This window comes from Equus przewalskii, chromosome 5, assembly GCF_037783145.1.
Source record: "Equus przewalskii isolate Varuska chromosome 5, EquPr2, whole genome shotgun sequence".
Lineage (NCBI taxonomy): Eukaryota > Metazoa > Chordata > Mammalia > Perissodactyla > Equidae > Equus > Equus przewalskii.
The window spans coordinates 54,502,142-54,520,662 of NC_091835.1; the positions used below are offsets into that span (position 1 = coordinate 54,502,142).

At 39.3% G+C, this 18,521-nt stretch overlaps 1 protein-coding gene across 35 annotated transcripts in view; it reads left to right on the top strand.

The window, feature by feature from the left end:
- CCDC91 (coiled-coil domain containing 91) overlaps window positions 1-18,521 on the top strand; it is a 362,152-nt gene that overhangs the window by 15,017 nt on the left and 328,614 nt on the right. For 4 of the 35 annotated variants that reach the window (XR_011540339.1, XM_070620919.1, XM_070620917.1 and 1 more), the window contains exon 1: window positions 16,146-16,362. The exons of 1 other annotated variant lie outside the window; for it this stretch is intronic. Coding sequence is in view for 1 of the 34 variants with exons in the window: in XM_070620940.1 (XP_070477041.1) it covers window positions 17,124-17,181 (58 nt within the window). In the remaining 33 variants the exon portion in view is untranslated. Of the gene's footprint in view, window positions 1-16,136; window positions 16,511-16,604; window positions 16,926-17,087; window positions 17,182-18,521 lie in introns of those variants that run through there. 30 more of the 35 variants (XM_070620901.1, XM_070620920.1, XM_070620918.1 and 27 more) reach the window with 24 other exon arrangements.

Here is an 18,521-nt window from a genome sequence, read left to right on the forward strand (position 1 = left end):
TCCTCAGTTTGCAAGGAAAATAGATGCAGTAATTAACATACTAAATTCTCCTACATCCACATTAACAAGTCCTATTTCATATATAAAAATATAGAGCTTTCTCATTCTTAAAGAGAAGGCCAAAAACCAAATAACCAACCTAATAACATTAGAAGTACTGTTTGACTTGGAAGGACCACAAGTATATCTGGCTCTTGACCATATTAAAACTGCCATTTTGCTGGGTGATATTATTCATTTATTCATTACCACCTGACCAAATACCATCCATGACTAAATCAATAATTAAAAGTTTCAAAATAGACATGGAACTGCTCAAAACTCATGTTCTAGGAGGGACAAAAATAACCCAGTACCCAATGAGGTGTTTCATTGGCTTCTGCGATCAACTCTATTTACTGTTTGTACACAAGGACAACTGTTATTTTCTTATCTTGTTCCTAACTTTGGGAAACTACATTTTGTAAGAGTGATACCAGTAATGGATGATCTTCAAATAAGTGAAACTTCCACTAGAAACACGGAATAAGCGACTTCTTGTTATTTAATGGAGTGCTAATTTTGTAAAAAATCTTTTTAAAAGTCCCCTTTTATCAAAATTTTGACTCTCTTGAAACTCCAAGTGATTGATCTTGCTTTAGAAGGTTGTAATCTTGTAAAATAGAAATGTAATTTTTCCTTAAGTTCTTTATTATGTAGTTGAAAGTTTAAATTATACTAGAACTAAAATCCTTTCTTGACTCTGAATCTTCTAATTTTCTGAGGCTGTTTTCATGCAAACTCAGTAAATTGGTTTTTACTTATTGTTAATCTATTTTACTTCCAAAAAAGAAGAAGTTTCTGTGGGAGGTTGGACACTGGTTTCTGCTGAGTTGTTGCTTACATTTGGGTAAATAGGTTCCTGAATGCAGAGAGAAGTTTAAATAAAATAGCATCTAAGGTCTTTTAACTTGCAATATTCTATGTTTCCAATGATATCATACAATGGTGAATAATTATTTCAAACCTTTAAATATTAACCAGATGTATAATATGTATTTAAACTTTGTATCGTTGTATATTTTGTAACTGAAAAAGTACCATAAGGAGAAACGGTATAAATACAATTTGTTTTTCACCACAGAAGTAATGTTACTCAGTCTTTGATTAAATATCTACCAACTCTTTGTCTAGTCACTATTTAATCAAACAGGACCTATCTGTATTTTGTATTGTAGTAAACCCTTTTAAAATAAATATTTATAAATCAAATAGGGAAATTGATATCAAGATATGTGATACAATATTATAATATGTTGTATAAAGTTCTTCTTTTGCTTTTTCTTATATCTAATTTGTTCTTATGGATACCAATCAAGAAATGAAAGACAAAAAAGACAAAAATGTGAAAGAGGTAACACAGTGCCTGACCTCAAAATATACTACAAAGCTACAGTAATCAAAACAGCATGGTACTGGCACAAAAACAGACACACAGATCAATGGAACAGAAGTGAGATCCCAGAAATAAACCCACTTATCTATGGACAATTAACTTTGGACAAAGGAGCCAAGAACGTACAATAGAGGAAGGAAAGTCTCTTCAATAAGTGGTGTTGGGAAAACTGGACAGCCACATGCAAAAAATTGTAATGGTCTTATACCATACACAAAAATTAACTCAAAATGGATTAAAGACTCAAATGTAAGACCTGAAACCATAAAACTCCTAGAAGGAAATTTAAGCAGTACTCTCCTTGACACGGGCCTTGTCAGTATCTTTTTGAATATCATGTATTCTTGGGCAAGAGAAACAAAAGAAAGAATAAACAAATGGGACTACATCAAACTAAAAAGCTTCTGCACAGCAAAAGAAACCATGAACAAAATGAAAAGACAGCCTAACAACTGGGAGAAGATATTTGCAAACCATCTATCTGATAAGGGGTTAATATCCAAAATATATAAAGAACTCATAAAATTCAACAACAAAAAAACAAACAACCCAATTATAAAATGGGCAGAGGATCTGAACAGACTTTTTTCCAAAGAAGATATATAGATGGCCAACAGGCACATGAAAAGATGTTCAACATCACTAATTATTAGGGAAATGCAAATCAAAACTACAATGAGATATCATTTCATGCCCATCAGAATGGCTATTATTAAAAGACAAGAAATAGCAAGTGTTGGAGAGGATGTAGAGAAAAGGAAACTTTCATACACTGCTGGTGGGAATGTAAATTGGTGTGGGAATGTAAATTGGTGTAGCCCCTATGGAAAATAGTATGGAGATTCCTCAAAAAATTAAGAAAAGAACTACTATATGATCCAGCTATATCACTTCTGGGTATTTATCCAAAGAACATGAAAACACCAATTTGAAAAGATATATGCACCCCTATGTTCATTGCAGCACTATTCACAATAGCCAAGACTTGGAAACAACGTAAGTGCCCATCAGTGGATGAATGGATAAAGATGATATGGTACATACATATGTACAATAGAATACTACTCAGCCATAAAAAAATGAGATCTTGCCATTTGCAACAACGTGGATGGACCTTGAGTGCATTATTCTAAGGGAAATAAGTCAGACGGAGAAAGCCAAATATTGTATGGTTTCACTCATATGTGGAAGATAAAACAACAACAACAACAACAAACAAACACATAGACACAGAGAATAGGTTGGTGGTTACCAGAGGGGAAGGAGACGGGGGAGAGTAAAAGGGGTAAAAGGGCACATGTGTATGGTGATGGATGGTAATTAGATTTGGGGTGGTGAACACAATGTAGAAACAAAGAACACAGAAATCAAAATACAACAATGTACACCCGAAACTTATATAATGTTATAAACCAATGTTACTTCAATTAAAAAAAAGTGAAAGATGATAGAATTTAAATGGCTTATTTAAAAATGACTTTTATTATCAGTTTATGATGTTGACACCTTATTTTCATAAAGCACTTTCCAATTTAAAAAAAAAATTATTTTCAACTTTATTTTTTAGAACAGTTTTAGGTCTCAGCTAAATTGAGTGGAAGTACAGAGAGCTACTACATCCCCCGCACCAGAGCAGTCTATTTGTTACAAGAAATGAACCTACACTGACACATCATTACACTCAAAGTCCACAGTTTGTATTAGGGGTCACTCTTGGTGTTGCACATTTTATGGGTTTTAACAAATGTATAATGACGTGTATCCATCGTTATACTAATATACAGAGTATTTTTACTGCCCTAAAAATCCTCTGTGCTCCAACTATTCATCCCTCCCTCTCTCCTAACCCTTGGTAACCACTAATTTTTTCCTGTCTCTATCGTTTTGCCTTTTCCAGAATGTTATATAGTTGGAATCCTACAGTATGTAGCCTTTTCAGAGTGGATTCTTTCACTTAGTAATATGCATTTACGTTTCCTCCATACTTTTCCATGGCTTGATATGCTCATTTCTTTTTAGTGATGAATGATATTCTATTGTCTGGATGTACCACAGTTTATTTACCCACCTACCTTCTGAAGGACACTGCTGCTTCCAAGTTTGACTATCAATACAGTTGCTATAAACATTTGTGTGCAAGTTTTCTTGTGTAGGTGTAAGTTTTCAACACCTCTGGGTAAATACCAAGGAGTGTAATTGCTGGATCATGTGGTAAGAGTATGTTTAGTTTTGTAAGAAACTGCCAAACTGTCCTCCAAAGTGGCTGTACCATTTTGCATTCCCACCAGCAATGAATGAGAGTTCCTCTTGCTCCACATCCTCACCAACATGTGGTGTTGTTAGTGTTTTGGATTTTGGCTATTCTAATAGGTGTTTAGTGGTATCTCATTGTTTTAATATGAAATTCCCTAATGACATATGTTGTTGAACATCTTTTCATATGCTTACTTGCCATTTGTACATCTTCATTGGTGAGGTGTCATTAAGGTTTTTGGTCCACTTTTTAATTGAGTTGTTTATTTTCTTATTGTTGAGTTTTAAGAGTTCTTTGTATATTTTGGAGAATAGTCCTTTATCAAATATGTCTTTTGCAAATATTTTCTCTCAGACTGTGGCTTGTCATCTCATTCTCTTGACATTGTCTCTCACCTAGCAGAAGTTTTAATTTTCATGAAGTCTAGCTTCTCAATTATTTCTTTTATGGATCATGTCTTTGGTGTTGTATCTAAAAAGTCAATGCCATCCTCAAGGACACCTATAGTATCTTTTGGTGGTTTTATAGTTTTGCATTTTATATTCAGGTCTTGGATCCATTTTGAGTTAACTTTTTGTGAAGGGTGTAAGGTCTGTGTCTTGATTCATTTTTTTGCATGTGGATGTCCAGTTGCTCCAGCACCATTTGCAATGAAAACCTTCTCACTGGTGGTACATGGATCATGGACAGCCCCTGACACAAGGTAGTGGTCCAACTGTTAAAACTGTCACTGTTGGGGAACTGGCCAAATGAATCAGATATTTGAAATGGATGGAGAATACAGTAGCTAGAAAGATAATGAGATTGGATGGCTACTGCTAATCAGCACTGATGCTCTGCAGAAGGATAAGGAACAATAGAGACTTAATAACAAGCAATTAAAAGCCCAGTGGGAAGTCAAGGGGGCCTCTTTGGTTGCATACAAAGAAGCTCTCATTTCCTGTAAGGGGAGGCTGGAGAAAGCTGAAGACCAAGATCAAGACTTTATAGTCAGAGTGGCTGAATTTCAAAGATGGTTAAATACTAACCAAAACAGATGGCCCATGCTAAGCAAAGCTGAAATGCTAGGATTGCCACGGCAGAAGGATAGGAAAGGAAGTAAAGGCTCTGGAAAATAGGTACGCTGGAATAAATATACAAATATGGCTGGCAGACTGTGAGATGAATATGCTCCATGGGAAGGTCCAGAGGATAAACAATGTACCAAGGTCATAAAGAATGTACTGGTGAGAGGAGCACCAGCATTACTAAACAGTAGATTGGTGTTGCTCCTCTTTAGGCCAAAGATGACAGGAGGAGAGGCCATTATAGAATTTGCCTTACTGATAGCAAAGGAGATGATATGACCCTGAAACAGTGAGGCCAGATAGTGGCACTTAACTGCCAGAAGCCAGGGGTTTTCAATTATTGCAATGACCAACAAGGTCAGAATGCCCGTTAAAACTCACAGAGCTATGGAAGAGGTTAACACAATATGACAAACCTACAGGCAAAATAGATGGGCAGTGACAATAGAATCACTCAGTATGTACCAGCAGAAGAAATCAAGGATGGATAACTGGGAGACTAAGTATCACCACAGTAAAAATGTCATAATCCCTTGCCCAGTTTATGGATCTGAGCAAACTTTCAGACCCAGAATCCATTCATTGAAGTGGCTAGGTCACCACAGGTATGAACTCTGTAATGCCACGGCAAATATACATCTTTATTACTCCCATAGTCCTTCCCAAAAGAGACCAAAGGCCATTTACTCAGGTAATGTGCACTCAAACATTTAAAAAATAATTGGACACTGAGCTTTAGTTGACATTGGTACCAGGAGACCTAACACATCAGCAGGGTCCCCCTGTTAGAGTGGGCGCATATGAAAGGCAGTCACTAACTGGAGTTCTGTCCAAAGTTTAGCTTACAGTGGGTCCAGTGGTTGCAACAGAGGCTACATGGCCTGCAAAACTTAAAATATAAACTATCTGGCCCTTTACAGATAAAGTTCACTGACCCTGGATCTAAAAGATGCAGGGGTGGTGATCCACATCATATCTCCATTTAATCCACTTTCTGACTCTTGTAGAAACTGGATGGATTCTGAAAGATGACTATAGACTGTTGCAAATATAGTTATGCATTGCTTAACAATGAAGATATGTTCTGAGAAACGCATTGTTAGGTGATTTTGTTGTTGTGTGAACATCATAGAGTGTACTTACACAAACCTAGGTGGTATAGCCTACTACACACCAGGCTACATGGTACTAATCTATGAGACCACTGTCACATATGAGGTCCATCATTGACTAAAACATTGTTATGCTGCACATGACTGTAGTATCCCTAATCACAGCTACTGATGATGCCAGATGTAGTACGTTTGTTAGTTAATCCATGTTGTTAGAGTGAATTAATACAGCCTTAGGTACATGGTATGTGGCCCTTGGTTTGGTGAATGCATTCTTTTCCATCCTATGCAGATTACAGGAACAGAAACTGTCCAGCGTACATTCATGTGGAAAGAATAAATATATATTAACAAAGCAGTAGGAGTAGTGAAGTACAGGAGAGAGGGTCAAAGAGTTCCTTATGGAACTGGATGTGAGAGGAATCGATGGTTATTCCCCAGTATATATTATCCCTTTCCTCTTTCGTTATAGAGTCCCTGAGTGTTAGCAGGCCACAAACCTGCCCAGCTGAAGAGGAATTTCCCAGCTTCCCTTGTAGCTAGGCATGGCTATGTGGCAAAGTTCTGGCCAATGGGATGTGAACTGAAGTGAATGTGTGCCTTCTGTGCTCTGCACTTAAAAGGCATTACTTTCACTTCCTCCTTTCCCTTTTTCTGCCAGTTAGAATGCAGATGTGATGGCAGGAGCTGGAGTAGGTATATCAAACCATGCAAAGGAAGCCATGTGTTAAAAATGGGAGAGCAATAAGATGTAAGGAGACTGGGTTGGGTCTCCATGGAGCCCTGGATTGCCAATGCTTCCATTTGTTGTGAATTAGAAATCAAGACTTATCTTCTTTAAGTCATTATTATTCTCAAGCCTTTGTTAAAGGAGCTAAAATTAGTGTCCTAACTAATGCAGATGCTTACAATAGTGGTTAAGCAAGGTTAGATAGATAGGTTTTGTGGAAGATGGATAATGAGTTTGTTCTGTAACATGTAAGTTGCCTGTGCGACATCTAGGTGCATATCTAGCAGGCAGCTATCAAGTCTATTCTGAGCTCAAGAGATAATTCTGGGCTGGTGAAGCTTACAAAAACTTCCATGGGATCATCAAAGGTGGATATAGTGAATGGGTTTTGGGTGGGCATGTAGAATATATGAATGTACGTTGAGAGAGAAGATTTTATACAGAAAACACCTGTGTACTCCAGAAGTATTTGCATTAAGGGGATAAAGTCTGTGGTGAGTAGACAAAATCACCCACAGACAATGGTTAAATCTGAGTGAGAAGAGAATAAGGATGGAAATTTGCAGAACAACTTCATTGAAGTAGAGGGCATAGGAAAGGGACCCTAGGAATTGGCTAAAGAATAGTCTGAAAAGTCAGAGAATCAGGAGAGAATAATTTTGTTGAGGTTGATGGGGGAGTGAATTTCTATAAAGAGCCAGTGACTGGTCGTCTCAAATGCATGTATATTTTAGTGAATACATATAATTGGGAGTTATATACAACATACATATATCTTATATGTAGTGATTGTAAAGCATATCCATGTCACTACAGATTATTATCAATAAATCTTTATGCTATTATTATAAACCTGGGGGAAATTTTGCCTATGCAAGAGGTAATCACATGGTGATCAAGGATTCATAGCATTTCACTGGAAAGCAAAGAGCATACCATTGTTCATACTCCTTGTAACAGGACTCATATAATCCATGGTTTACTCTGGAGCCTGATTATCAAATATTTCCATAAGAGCCCAGATTTTAGCTATCTCACAAACATAATTTTACTAAAAAAATAACTTTGTTAAGGTAAAAGTCAATTTTGTCACTCAATCTCTAGGCATCATTATTATTATCTAAAGGCATTACTAACATTTGTTAAGTTATAATTTTTGATAGAAAAATTAGGCAAATTATTATACGATGCTGGGATTTAAAATACATATCTTAAGCAAAGATTCTGATAAATATATTAAAATAATACAGAAATTTATAATTTGAATAATAGGCAAAACAATGCCTTAACTGTTAGTGAATTCCCCTCCCCCCTCAAAAGCAGTGGGTTTGTGGTTTATTGCCAGAAACAGATTTAGACACTATAGATTTGATACCCTCTGTGCCTTTACATTCTTACAACTATGCCTTCAAACTTAGAAAACTGTTATCAAAAAAAAACTTGACTAGTTTTTTATTTATGTATATTCTAAACTCTAAGTCAGGTACTCCTGAATTGACAACATAACAAATATCCAGGCAGAACTGGTCTCCAATAGGGATAACTTTCTTTCAGATGTTTGGGTGATTTTTTTTTCTATGCTAGGTTAAAGTTTGACACAAGGACACAAAAATCTCTTTTATCATTAGAATCAATTAATATCCAAAACCCCTCAAAAAAGAGAAACAAATGGAAGGGCTTCCACTGTTCATATGTAATACTTTGCTTTTTCTGGTCAACTTAAAAAAAGTGATCAGATTCTCAACCCAAGAATGCCACCAGGGGTTCGACCATGTTCTTTCTAACTCAGTTTTTCAAACTTCGGAGTTTTCTCATGATGTGTTAACTTTGTGGTGCACCAAAAATTTTGAAAAAGTTTAATTCAAACTCAACTTATCTTAGTTGTAGCAGCTCTTGCATGGCTTTCCACCAAAAGCATTGCTTGCTGCATCTGCAAAAGTGGTAGAATAACTTGTAAAGAAGTAAGATGATAGTTTAATATAGACACAAAACCTAGGTCACTCTTTGATTTTTCAAAATGCATCATAAAAAGTAGTGTTTAGCAGCCAGAAGTATGACATTTAATTAAGCATTTGGAATTATGTAAATACTTTAGGTGTTAGAATTAACCCAGGATATGAAAAAATATTTCAGCATTGATTTTTAACATTTATAGAAAGTTTAATTTCACAGATACAATTTTTTTTTTTTTTAGGATATAATGAGAGTAAAGGAAACAGAGTGGACACGTGCTTTCTATCTACAATCACCACATTTCTGAGTTATTATTTAGAGATCATAATTAAAGGCAACTGGTCATGTAAATTAGTTTTTATTAATTTATTGCAATGATTATATGGATGAAATGATGGCTTGTCTCGTTTCCCATTCTGGCTTGGGGCTTCTTTCATCTATCAGGCCCTGAGATAATAATAGAATCAATTCATATTTTCAAATATTAAGGGAGCGATACTTGCCCAGTAATGATTCAAGCTAAATTGTGCAAACCTAAATGGCGGCCAATGACAACTCACAAAAGAGTGAGAAGTTAGGGACTGTGTATCTTCTATACAATGGAGATTTCGTAAATAGGTTACATACTGTGCAGAATTCAAAGGAGACCTGATTGGAGCAGGGGCCGGAAAAGTGCTTATTTAAAAGTTTCACAGTTTACTCTTTACATCTTTTATATAAAATATCACAAATTAATATCTGAAATGGTTTTCCATTGGTTTAATGTGAAAGCTGAGTATCACATGAAATCTGAAACACGTGCTCTCAGGGACAGTAGCTCATTTTCAATCTCACTATGACATGAGCATGGACAAAGGGAAGAAGGTAGATAAGGCTCTTTTCCATTTTAAGAAAATGACCATTCATTTTCTAACATTTAACATGAAGCTAGAGATACAGAATTCTACCAGCTAAAACAATTGGGATCGAAAGTAACAGAAAATGTAATTCTAACTGGATTAAATAATAAGTGGGAATTGTTTACATAAATAAAAAGTCCCACAGGAGTGAAGGAAGCTTTAGAACTATTTGATCCAAGCTTCAGCTCCATTTCTCTGAATTTATCAGTGTTGTTCTACAATCTGTATCTTTTTGTCCTTAGACTGGTTTCCTTCATGGTCACAGGATGGTTGTTAAAAGCAATAGGAGTTACATGCTTCTTCACTTATATCCTTGGGAGGAAAGTTCGTTCCTTCCAACAGCCACTGAACAATCTTCCTGAGCTTTGCGCTTGTTGGATAATCCCTGGAACAATTCACAAGGTTAGGGTAATGTCATGATTGATGTAGGACTGGGTTGTTTTTTCTCCCTATCAATAACTGTGGCAAGGGAGTTGGGACTAACTTCTGCCTTATATCAATCAGGACTAACCTTGGAAAAGGTTAGGGTCAGTCTCACGTAATATATCTGAATATTGCCTATTCAATACAGTGGTGGGGGGGGGAGTTAGAGTGAAATGCATGTTTGGGTCACAACTACCAGGTTCACTGTAGTATACCCTTTTGCTGCCCAACTACTGTAATTAGCATATATCTTCCTTCTGTCTCTTCAAAGTGTGTTAGCTTCACCTGGAGTTCCTTATGGTCTAGTAACCAATGAAAAATTATTTACTCCCAACAAATGTAAAATTCAATGGGAGAGAAAGGACAAGGTAATTGCAATAGAAACTCCCAATTAAAAAGAGAATATTTGGAAGCATTACACAGTGGTCACTGATCCCTGTCATATTCTGTAGACAGGAATAGTGAGGATTCCTGGCTGGCAGTGGTGTGTGTTCTTTGGTTACTGTTTTGCTCTCTGTATCCTTTATGGCCCTATCTGAGATGGTCACTGGGGAAGATGCTCTTTTCAGGAGGTTACATCATGTTGGAAGCTCATTTCCTATTAGGTTGAGCATAGAAGTCCAAAGCTTGTCCTAAGATTAAATAGTCACAGGCTATTATTAGTCAGGCTTGAGGTTTATTTAGAAATATATTTTCCCTTAAATATTAGGTTTTGAACTATTTTCTTCTCGTTATTTCTGTAGGCAAGTAATCATGGCCAGAGACCATATCTAGTCCAAGTGTTTATATGTTGGATTTCTGTTTCCTAGTAGAAAACATGCTCTGCCATTCTGAATCTAGTACAATGGCCCATCCTGGGATCTCAGTTTAATGGCACCTGCATTGGGAATATTCTAAAAATGAACTTGTAGTGGAGAGGGAAAGCCACCAATAATGTATTCCTTGTTTCCAGAATATGCATGATGTCTCCAGTCACCTCCATAATGAAAATGATTCTCCTTTTAGGTAAGCAGAAATTAGACTTTTGCACCTTTGGCATGCTTAAGATTACTAGGATGTTAGACATTTAGGTTTGAGGTCTGAAGGGTACTGTTCCTAAGAGTGTAGACTACAGAGCTTGCCAGCTTCTTATAACCTGCAACGTAGGGACTGTCCCTGTAATATCTTATCTAGTCTACACATCATGAACATCACTGGTTTATCGAGTCAATTTATAACGTACGTTACGTTAACCAACAAGCCCCTAATTTTATCTATGAAAAGCAATTTATAAATTTATTTTATTGATTAGCAAAGTCTCAGGTATTGATGGAAGATAATGACAGCTGAAGCATGTCTGGTGGCTACATTTGGAATGTAGGCTTTCTAATAAAATACCAGCTGAATATTTGTACCGTGTGAATTCTAGATTATGGCAACTAATGACCATTAGAGGATAAAGTAAAGTAAGTAACACACGTGCACATTTAAATCACACTACACGCACTAAAGCAATTTGAGGTAAAGTATAACAACAACAAATTCAAACTGACTTAAACAATATTCGATACCTGTAAGGACCAGTAGCAGAAAGATCAAACTCTCTATCGATTTGATGTGAAGGCTCACATAACTGAACAATCCAGTATAGGAAAAGGAAGGGGCCAGAAATGTGCTTATTTAAAACCTTCACAGTCTGTTCTTTACATCCTTTTCCCTATATACAAGGTTTTAAACCTTTATTTTATTTGCTTAGGGTTCCAACTCCAGGTCTCTTTCATTCTCTTGGTCATAAAATGACTGCCTTCAGCAAGGACCACACGCTTTCTTATTCATATCAAGGGGGTGAAAGGGAGCCATATCACACAATTTTGGAGAAAAAGTCCTGTGATTGGTGCTCAATCTCAAAACACTTCTTGTGGCCAGGGGAACATAATAGGTCAGGATTAGATTATCCTGATTGGATCAATTTTGGGATAAGGGCGAGGTTAATTCTGCCCAAACTTCTCAGATGCGTGCTGCACAATATGGGAAGAGTGGAAGAAATATATTGAAGGCAAGCGTTCACTATAATCTTTTTCAAAGCATATAAGTATATAACAACTATATTATTTTCTTTATTGGAGTAAAAAAAACACCTAATTCTAGGCATATGTAATAAAGACTCTAACTTCATTTTTGATGTTTGACTGTTGACAACTTTCAAGCCCTCACCTGTTCCGTCTTGCCCCACATCTGGGCAGGCTGATAAGAAAGCCTGGGTGCTCCCTTTGGTGCCAGTGAGAAATTCAGGCTACACAAGCCCCTGCCCCTGCATGGGAATTTTCACCCTAGCTCCATGCCCTAGCCACCATAACATCCCCAGAGGCCAGTCTCCCACCTCACCTCCCCCCAGCCACCCCAGCCATTTTGGACTTGTTTGGGAAGCCTGCCCTGCTCTTCCTCGGAAGTCTCATTATGTGACTAATAAACCTTCTTATACTCTCTTGGTGCATGTGTGGCATCATAAGTCTTGAAATTTGAACCAGATTTAAGGTGGGTGTCCTTCTCATTTCTATGGGTGATTGCAACAGGATGTAAATGACAACAGTAGTAAGTTGTAGTGTTTCATTATTCTTAACAGCAAGTGTAGTATCTTCCTGCCGAATCCCCTACCTCTTTGAATAGCACCAGAAACCTGGGATACATCTTCTGTCCTTTCCTATTTTTTTGCTACTCACATGCTTTTCAAATCCTTTTTGCCAACTTCATGGCTCCAGGCTCAAGTCAGGTCTTGATAGTTCTTCATTCTAGTTATTTCTTTGTCTTCTAACTGGTCTCTCTGTTTTTCCAGTCTTGGTCACCTCTTCACTATCTAATAATCCATCCTTTACACTGCTGCTGAAGCAATTCTCCCTCAACCCAGCTTAAATAATCCATTAGTTTTCCATTATCTTCAGGATAGATTTCAGATTCTTTAGCAGTTGACAAAACTCCCCATTCATCGTGCCCCATCTACATTTCCCATTTCATCTGCCACATTCCCACACACCACCACCTTTGCTTCCATTATACCTACTGACACACTATACTTACCTCCACAGTTCATAGGCAAGGAAATACACACACATGTACATGTTCCTGTGTCTGGAGTACACTTTTGTCTCTTCCTAGCTTTGCCAATTCCTATTGATTCTTCAAGACTCATCTTGGGCTTTACATTTTATGAGAAGTACTTAGTTTTTTTTAAGATTTTTTTTCCTTTTTCTCCCCAAAGCCCCCCAGTACATAGTTGTATATTCTTCATTGTGGGTCCTTCTAGTTGTGGCATGTGGGACGCTGCCTCAGTGTGGCTTGATGAGCAATGCCATGTCCGCGCCCAGGATTCGAACCAATGAAAACTGGGCCGCCTGCAGCGGAGCGCACAAACTTAACCATTCAGCCACAGCGCCAGCCCCGAGAAGTACTTATTTAATGCAGGTTGAGCAAGGTGCTCTTCCTCCATATTTTAACAATAAACTGATTTTAGTGCTTATTATCACTGATTTAATTATCTTATCTTTCTTCAAACTTGATCCTCTTGAGGGCAGGAACCATGTTTCTCATCTCAGAAGGTTACTATCTATTAGGGTGATGGGCCTGAAGGTACATACACAACAAGGTACATAATAATACAAGATGGCTTATGGAAAATACCCTGAAAGGCAATAGACTCATAAATTCTAGAGGAGATAAAAAGAGGCTGTGGAAAAATCAGGACTTTCACACATTGCTAGTAAAATGATATAGCCACTTCAGAAAGGTTTCTCAAAAGGTTAAACATAAGAGTTCCCATATGACCCAGCAATTCTACTCCTAGGTATATACTCAAGAGAAATGAAAACACAGGTTGACACAAAAATTTATATATGAATGAACATAGAAGCATAATTCATAATAGCCCAAAACTGGAAACAACCCACACAACGCACTGAAGAACGGATAAACAAACTTTGAAAGCATGATGTGAAGTAAAAGCAGCCAGTCACAAAGGACTACATATTGCATGATTCCAGTCATATGACATAAAGTGGATTAGCGCTTGTCTAGGACTGAGTGGCGGGGAATGGCAGGAATGGGGAGTGACTGACAAAGGGTATGAGGTTTCTTTTTGGGGTGATGAGAATGTTCTAAGGTTGATTGTGGTGATGGTTGCACATCTCTGTGAACATACTAAAAATCATTGAATTGTATACTTAATAAAAAAAGAGGGGCCGGCCCAGTGGCGCAGCGGTTAAGTTCACACGTTCCGCTTCTCAGTGGCCTGGGGTTCGCTGGTTCGGATCCTGGGTGTGGACATGGCACTGCTTGGCATGCCATGCTGTGGTAGGCGTCCCATGTATAAAGTAGAGGAAGATGGGCACGGATGTTAGCTCAGGGCCAGGCTTCCTCAGCAAAAAGAGGAGGACTGGCAGTGGTTAGCTCAGGGCTAATCTTCCTCAAAAAAAAAAAAAGAAAAGTCATAGATTGCTTTGGGGAGGGAAGAAAGACATCATGGTGGTGCTGAGATTTGGATTCACTGATAAACAAATGATGTGAAAAGCAGAGGCAGTGTGTTGTAGTGAATAAACAAATCCTTTGTCGGGCAGATCTGGCTTTGAATCCTGCTCTGCCCCTTGGTCAAGTTCCCCTCCCTAAGTCCGTATCCTTATCTAAAAAGTGAATATATTAATATACTTAATTGGAGGATTAGTGTGATGACAAATTAGATAATGGATTTAAAATACTTAGCCCAATGCCAGGCACATGGTAAGTGCTCAATAAATATTAGTTTCTATTATTATTATAAATCTGTTTAATATTGAATATTGGATTAGGTAAGACAGATGGGACATGTAGATATATAATGGAAACTCTCAGAGGCTCATCTGAAGTTTCCAGCAGAAAGAGACATGAGACACAAAATGATATAAAGGTAACTGTATTCAGTTTAAGAAACATGGAATACCTTTCTTCTAATCATTAGACATTATGCTAGATCGCTGGATATACAAAGACAAATGAGAAGTAGATTGCCAGATACACAAATGAGAAGTGGCCCTTGATTTGGTGGTCTAGGAGACAGGTAAACAAATATGCGTAAAAAAGCGTATTTCCTATAATAGAAATCTGTTTGCTGTGCATACAAAGAAGATGGTGGATGGGAAAAACGGGTGTAGAACAGGTGACATTTGTGCTCAGTATTGAAACTGCTCACTAACCACTGCAGCCTATACTTAACTGGAGAATTGACTGTTAGGATTCCTTGCTGATATTTTCCACCTCAAACACAGAGCAGAGATTATTACAGGAGTGAGCCAATTTTGTTCCGTGGAAAGATGAAAAAAATGTCCAAATGTTAAAGAATGCCTGCTATACAATGAATATGAATAGTCCAGAGACTTATGCTCAAAGTTCCCAGGTTACTTGTCTGTCTGTCTCACTAGACTGCAAACTCCTCAAAGTCAGAGATCTTGAATGTTGCGTGTTCCAGTAGGCCAAGTTAGACACTGAATAAAAAACTGTTAAATAAATATTCTCCAAATCGCTCCCAATCAAAATGGAAGAATCTCTAACAAGTGGCTTGACTGCTGACTGTTTCTCTTTTACAGCTATTGACAGTCTGAAATGGACCAAAAAAAATCGATATAACCATGCTTTCTTTCAAATAAAACTCAGTTGTGTCATTCTTTCTTTTTCCTTTTCTTCAAGAGCAGCTATTTGACTGAAGGCCTGGATAAAAGGGGTGGCTTGGTAGCTGAAAATTGTCTCTGAAACAGAGATGGCATGTATAAACTGCTGTGATCCAGTGTTGACAAGACCAAAAGTAATTCCAGAGCAGAGTTCTTCGACGGAAGTCACACAGCGGTGGTCTGGAGAGGCTCCGGGCTCAGGTGCATCCGGGTGCTTTAGAGTTATGCCAAGATGCGACGGAGCAGTTGTCTAGTCAACTATTTCTTGAGCACTTACTACATGTCAGGCACTTACCTCAGTTCCAGTTGTTACTGAATTCTGCTTTGAGGTGGTGAAGAGATGAGGCGGGGCTCTTCTCAGGAACAATCCTATAGAACCCCTGTTGGGAGGGGCATTTTGGGGATGGTTTTATTTGCACAGATTAGGCATTGAAATGAGGCCTGTCATTCAAGAGGAATGGGAAGCTATAACTAACTGGCAGTGGCACCTGAGTCATCCATCCCCAACCCTCGGCGGACCACTCAAGCGAGAGCGCGGGGCTCGGAAAATGGGGCCCTCAGCATGGGACCACGTGACGCGCACGCTTGCGTTGAGTGACAGGCGCAGCGTGGGGCGGGCCTTGGCGGAAATCAACTTCCGGGGGCAGAGGTGTTCGAAGCCGGGTGGTGCGTGGGCTACCCCAAGTGGCGTGGCTGGGGCCGCGGCGCCCCCCGCGGTCTGGGTCGTGCCCCGGGGTGCGCGTGCGGGTCTGTGTGCCGGGGGTGGCTCACCTGGCGGCGTGGGGGAGCGGCGCGGCGCGGCGGCGAGAGCCGGGAGCAGGTAAATGGACGCTCGCCTTCGGGCCTGGGGCCGGGGGCCGCGGGCCGCGGGCCGCGCGGGGCGGACGGCGCGCCCGGAGGCGGCCTGGGCGCGGGCCGGGAGCGCCCCACCTGGGCGGGGAGCGCGGCAGCGCTTCCGCCACCCGCCTGTGCCGGCCTCGCCCCCGGAGGTCGCCGGGCCTGGGCGTCGGGGGGCGTGACCCGCCTCGGGCTGGAACCGAGCCTAGCTGCCCGGCAGGGAGCGCCCAGCGGTGCTTGCTCTCGCCGGCAGGTTTCGGCCCCTGCACGTTCTAGGAGCGAAAGTCTGCGCACAAGTACACGTGATTATTGTGTCACCGAAGCTCCCTCTGAGCGGACACTTAGATGCTTGCCCAGTTTTCACCGATCGCTCCTAGCTTATGTTTCCCCTTCGACTTTGGCAAATACACCGGAGTCCAGGCTCTGCAACGTCCTCAGCGACATTTCGTTATAGTTGCTTTGGGCCACATGTTGCAATCACAGTGGCATTTCGGGGTTAAGGCGAGAGCCAGTAACTTTCCAAGTGGCGAGGCAACCTTCATCCCCGTAAGTGCGCCCCCTTTTCCCCCAATAAAGATGTTTCGTCCGTCTGCCGGTGTTGTGTACTGCAGAGAAAATCTTGGGACGTGAAACCTATTTTTGGCTTCACTTTAAGGAGTGGCAACTCTATGAAAAGCAGAGCTGAGTGGTTTTTTTTTTTTTTGGTAGGATGATGTGTTGCTGGTACTCTCACTTGCTTCCCTGATGAGAGCTGGGGCAGAGCCTGATTTCCTGGAGGGTAAATTCCTGGCCACAGCTGTAGGTGACTCAGCCGCCCCTTAAGAATTCCGACTCTTTTCCTTCCCTCCCCCTCTGAACCATGCGGATACCGATGCCACCTTCCTCTCCAAATATTTATCCGGGCTGTAGTTGGATGACGGCTTTTGGAAGTAGTCTGCATGTTGCATAGTAGAGTGATTGGGGTAGACTAACGTTTCACCCCACAATTTGAGGCAAAATACCCGGAATATTTAATTGGTTAGGGTGACAGGGACTGGCAATAAATTTCTTTGTTCTCTGCCATCGAAGAGCTCTACATTTCTAATCATCCCATTTGTCGTCTGCTACAGTTTCTCTTGAGTTGAGGGGATTGTCTGTCCTGTATCTGTTAGGTAAATGGAGCTGGGGGATGCCGGGGAGAGTGCACCTGCATGGTGCTGGCTAGCTAGGAAATTGTGTGGTAGAGAATTGCTCTAGTTACAAAGTTTGGTATCCTCCAGGCTGGCTAGGAGGTTGTTCTGTGGGCTGAGAAATCTTCTTATGAACTGGTTTCTTAGCAACAGTATAAGCCAAATGGAATAAACATAAAAAAATACAAAGTGATGAAAGTAACAAGTTACCTCTTCACTTTTATTAAATGGAAAAATGTATCTTTTTATTGGAGGGATCGGCCCAAAACTTCTGAGAACTTTTTATTTTAATCATCTTAATACCCGACAAAAAGAAACTGCAGAAAGTCATCACAGAGGGACAGCACTTTTTTTTTTTGTTGATGGTGATGGCAGTAAAAAAAAGATGTTTACCAATTAGCTGATCTGAAACTTACATGGACAAATAAGAAATTGTCTCTAAGAGGCGTTTTATCTTGTAACTCTAGCTGTAGATTTAAGATTTGTAAAGTATATAGGATTGTTATGAATAAAGAAGGTATCTGAAGATTTATCGTCTTTCTCTTGATAGCAGAAGTTGGGGTGGAAGTGCGCAGAGGTAGATGAGATTGTTTCCATTGGTCAATTGGAAAGGGAGTGTTTAGTTAAGTTGTTTCCAAATTATAGCTCATAATCACTGTGCACCTTTATCAGCCTGTTCCTTGTGATTTTTGGTCTTTCTTGAAAGCTCATCAATTTTATTATTTTGTGTCCGAACAATGAGACTAATAAAAAAAGGCAGCTCTCTTTAGATTACCTCTTTGTATCAATGCCTATTTCTTATTTACTAATCATAAATCAATTTTTTTGATTGGTAATATTTCTAAGGATTTTTGTTTTCCCTGCTGTCTGTCCCCCACCCCCATATCCAACAGTAAGTTGGGTTTAGCTCATTTAATTTGATGCATACTTTTCAAAAGGGTATGTCCTATTTCTTTTAAAATTTAGATTTATT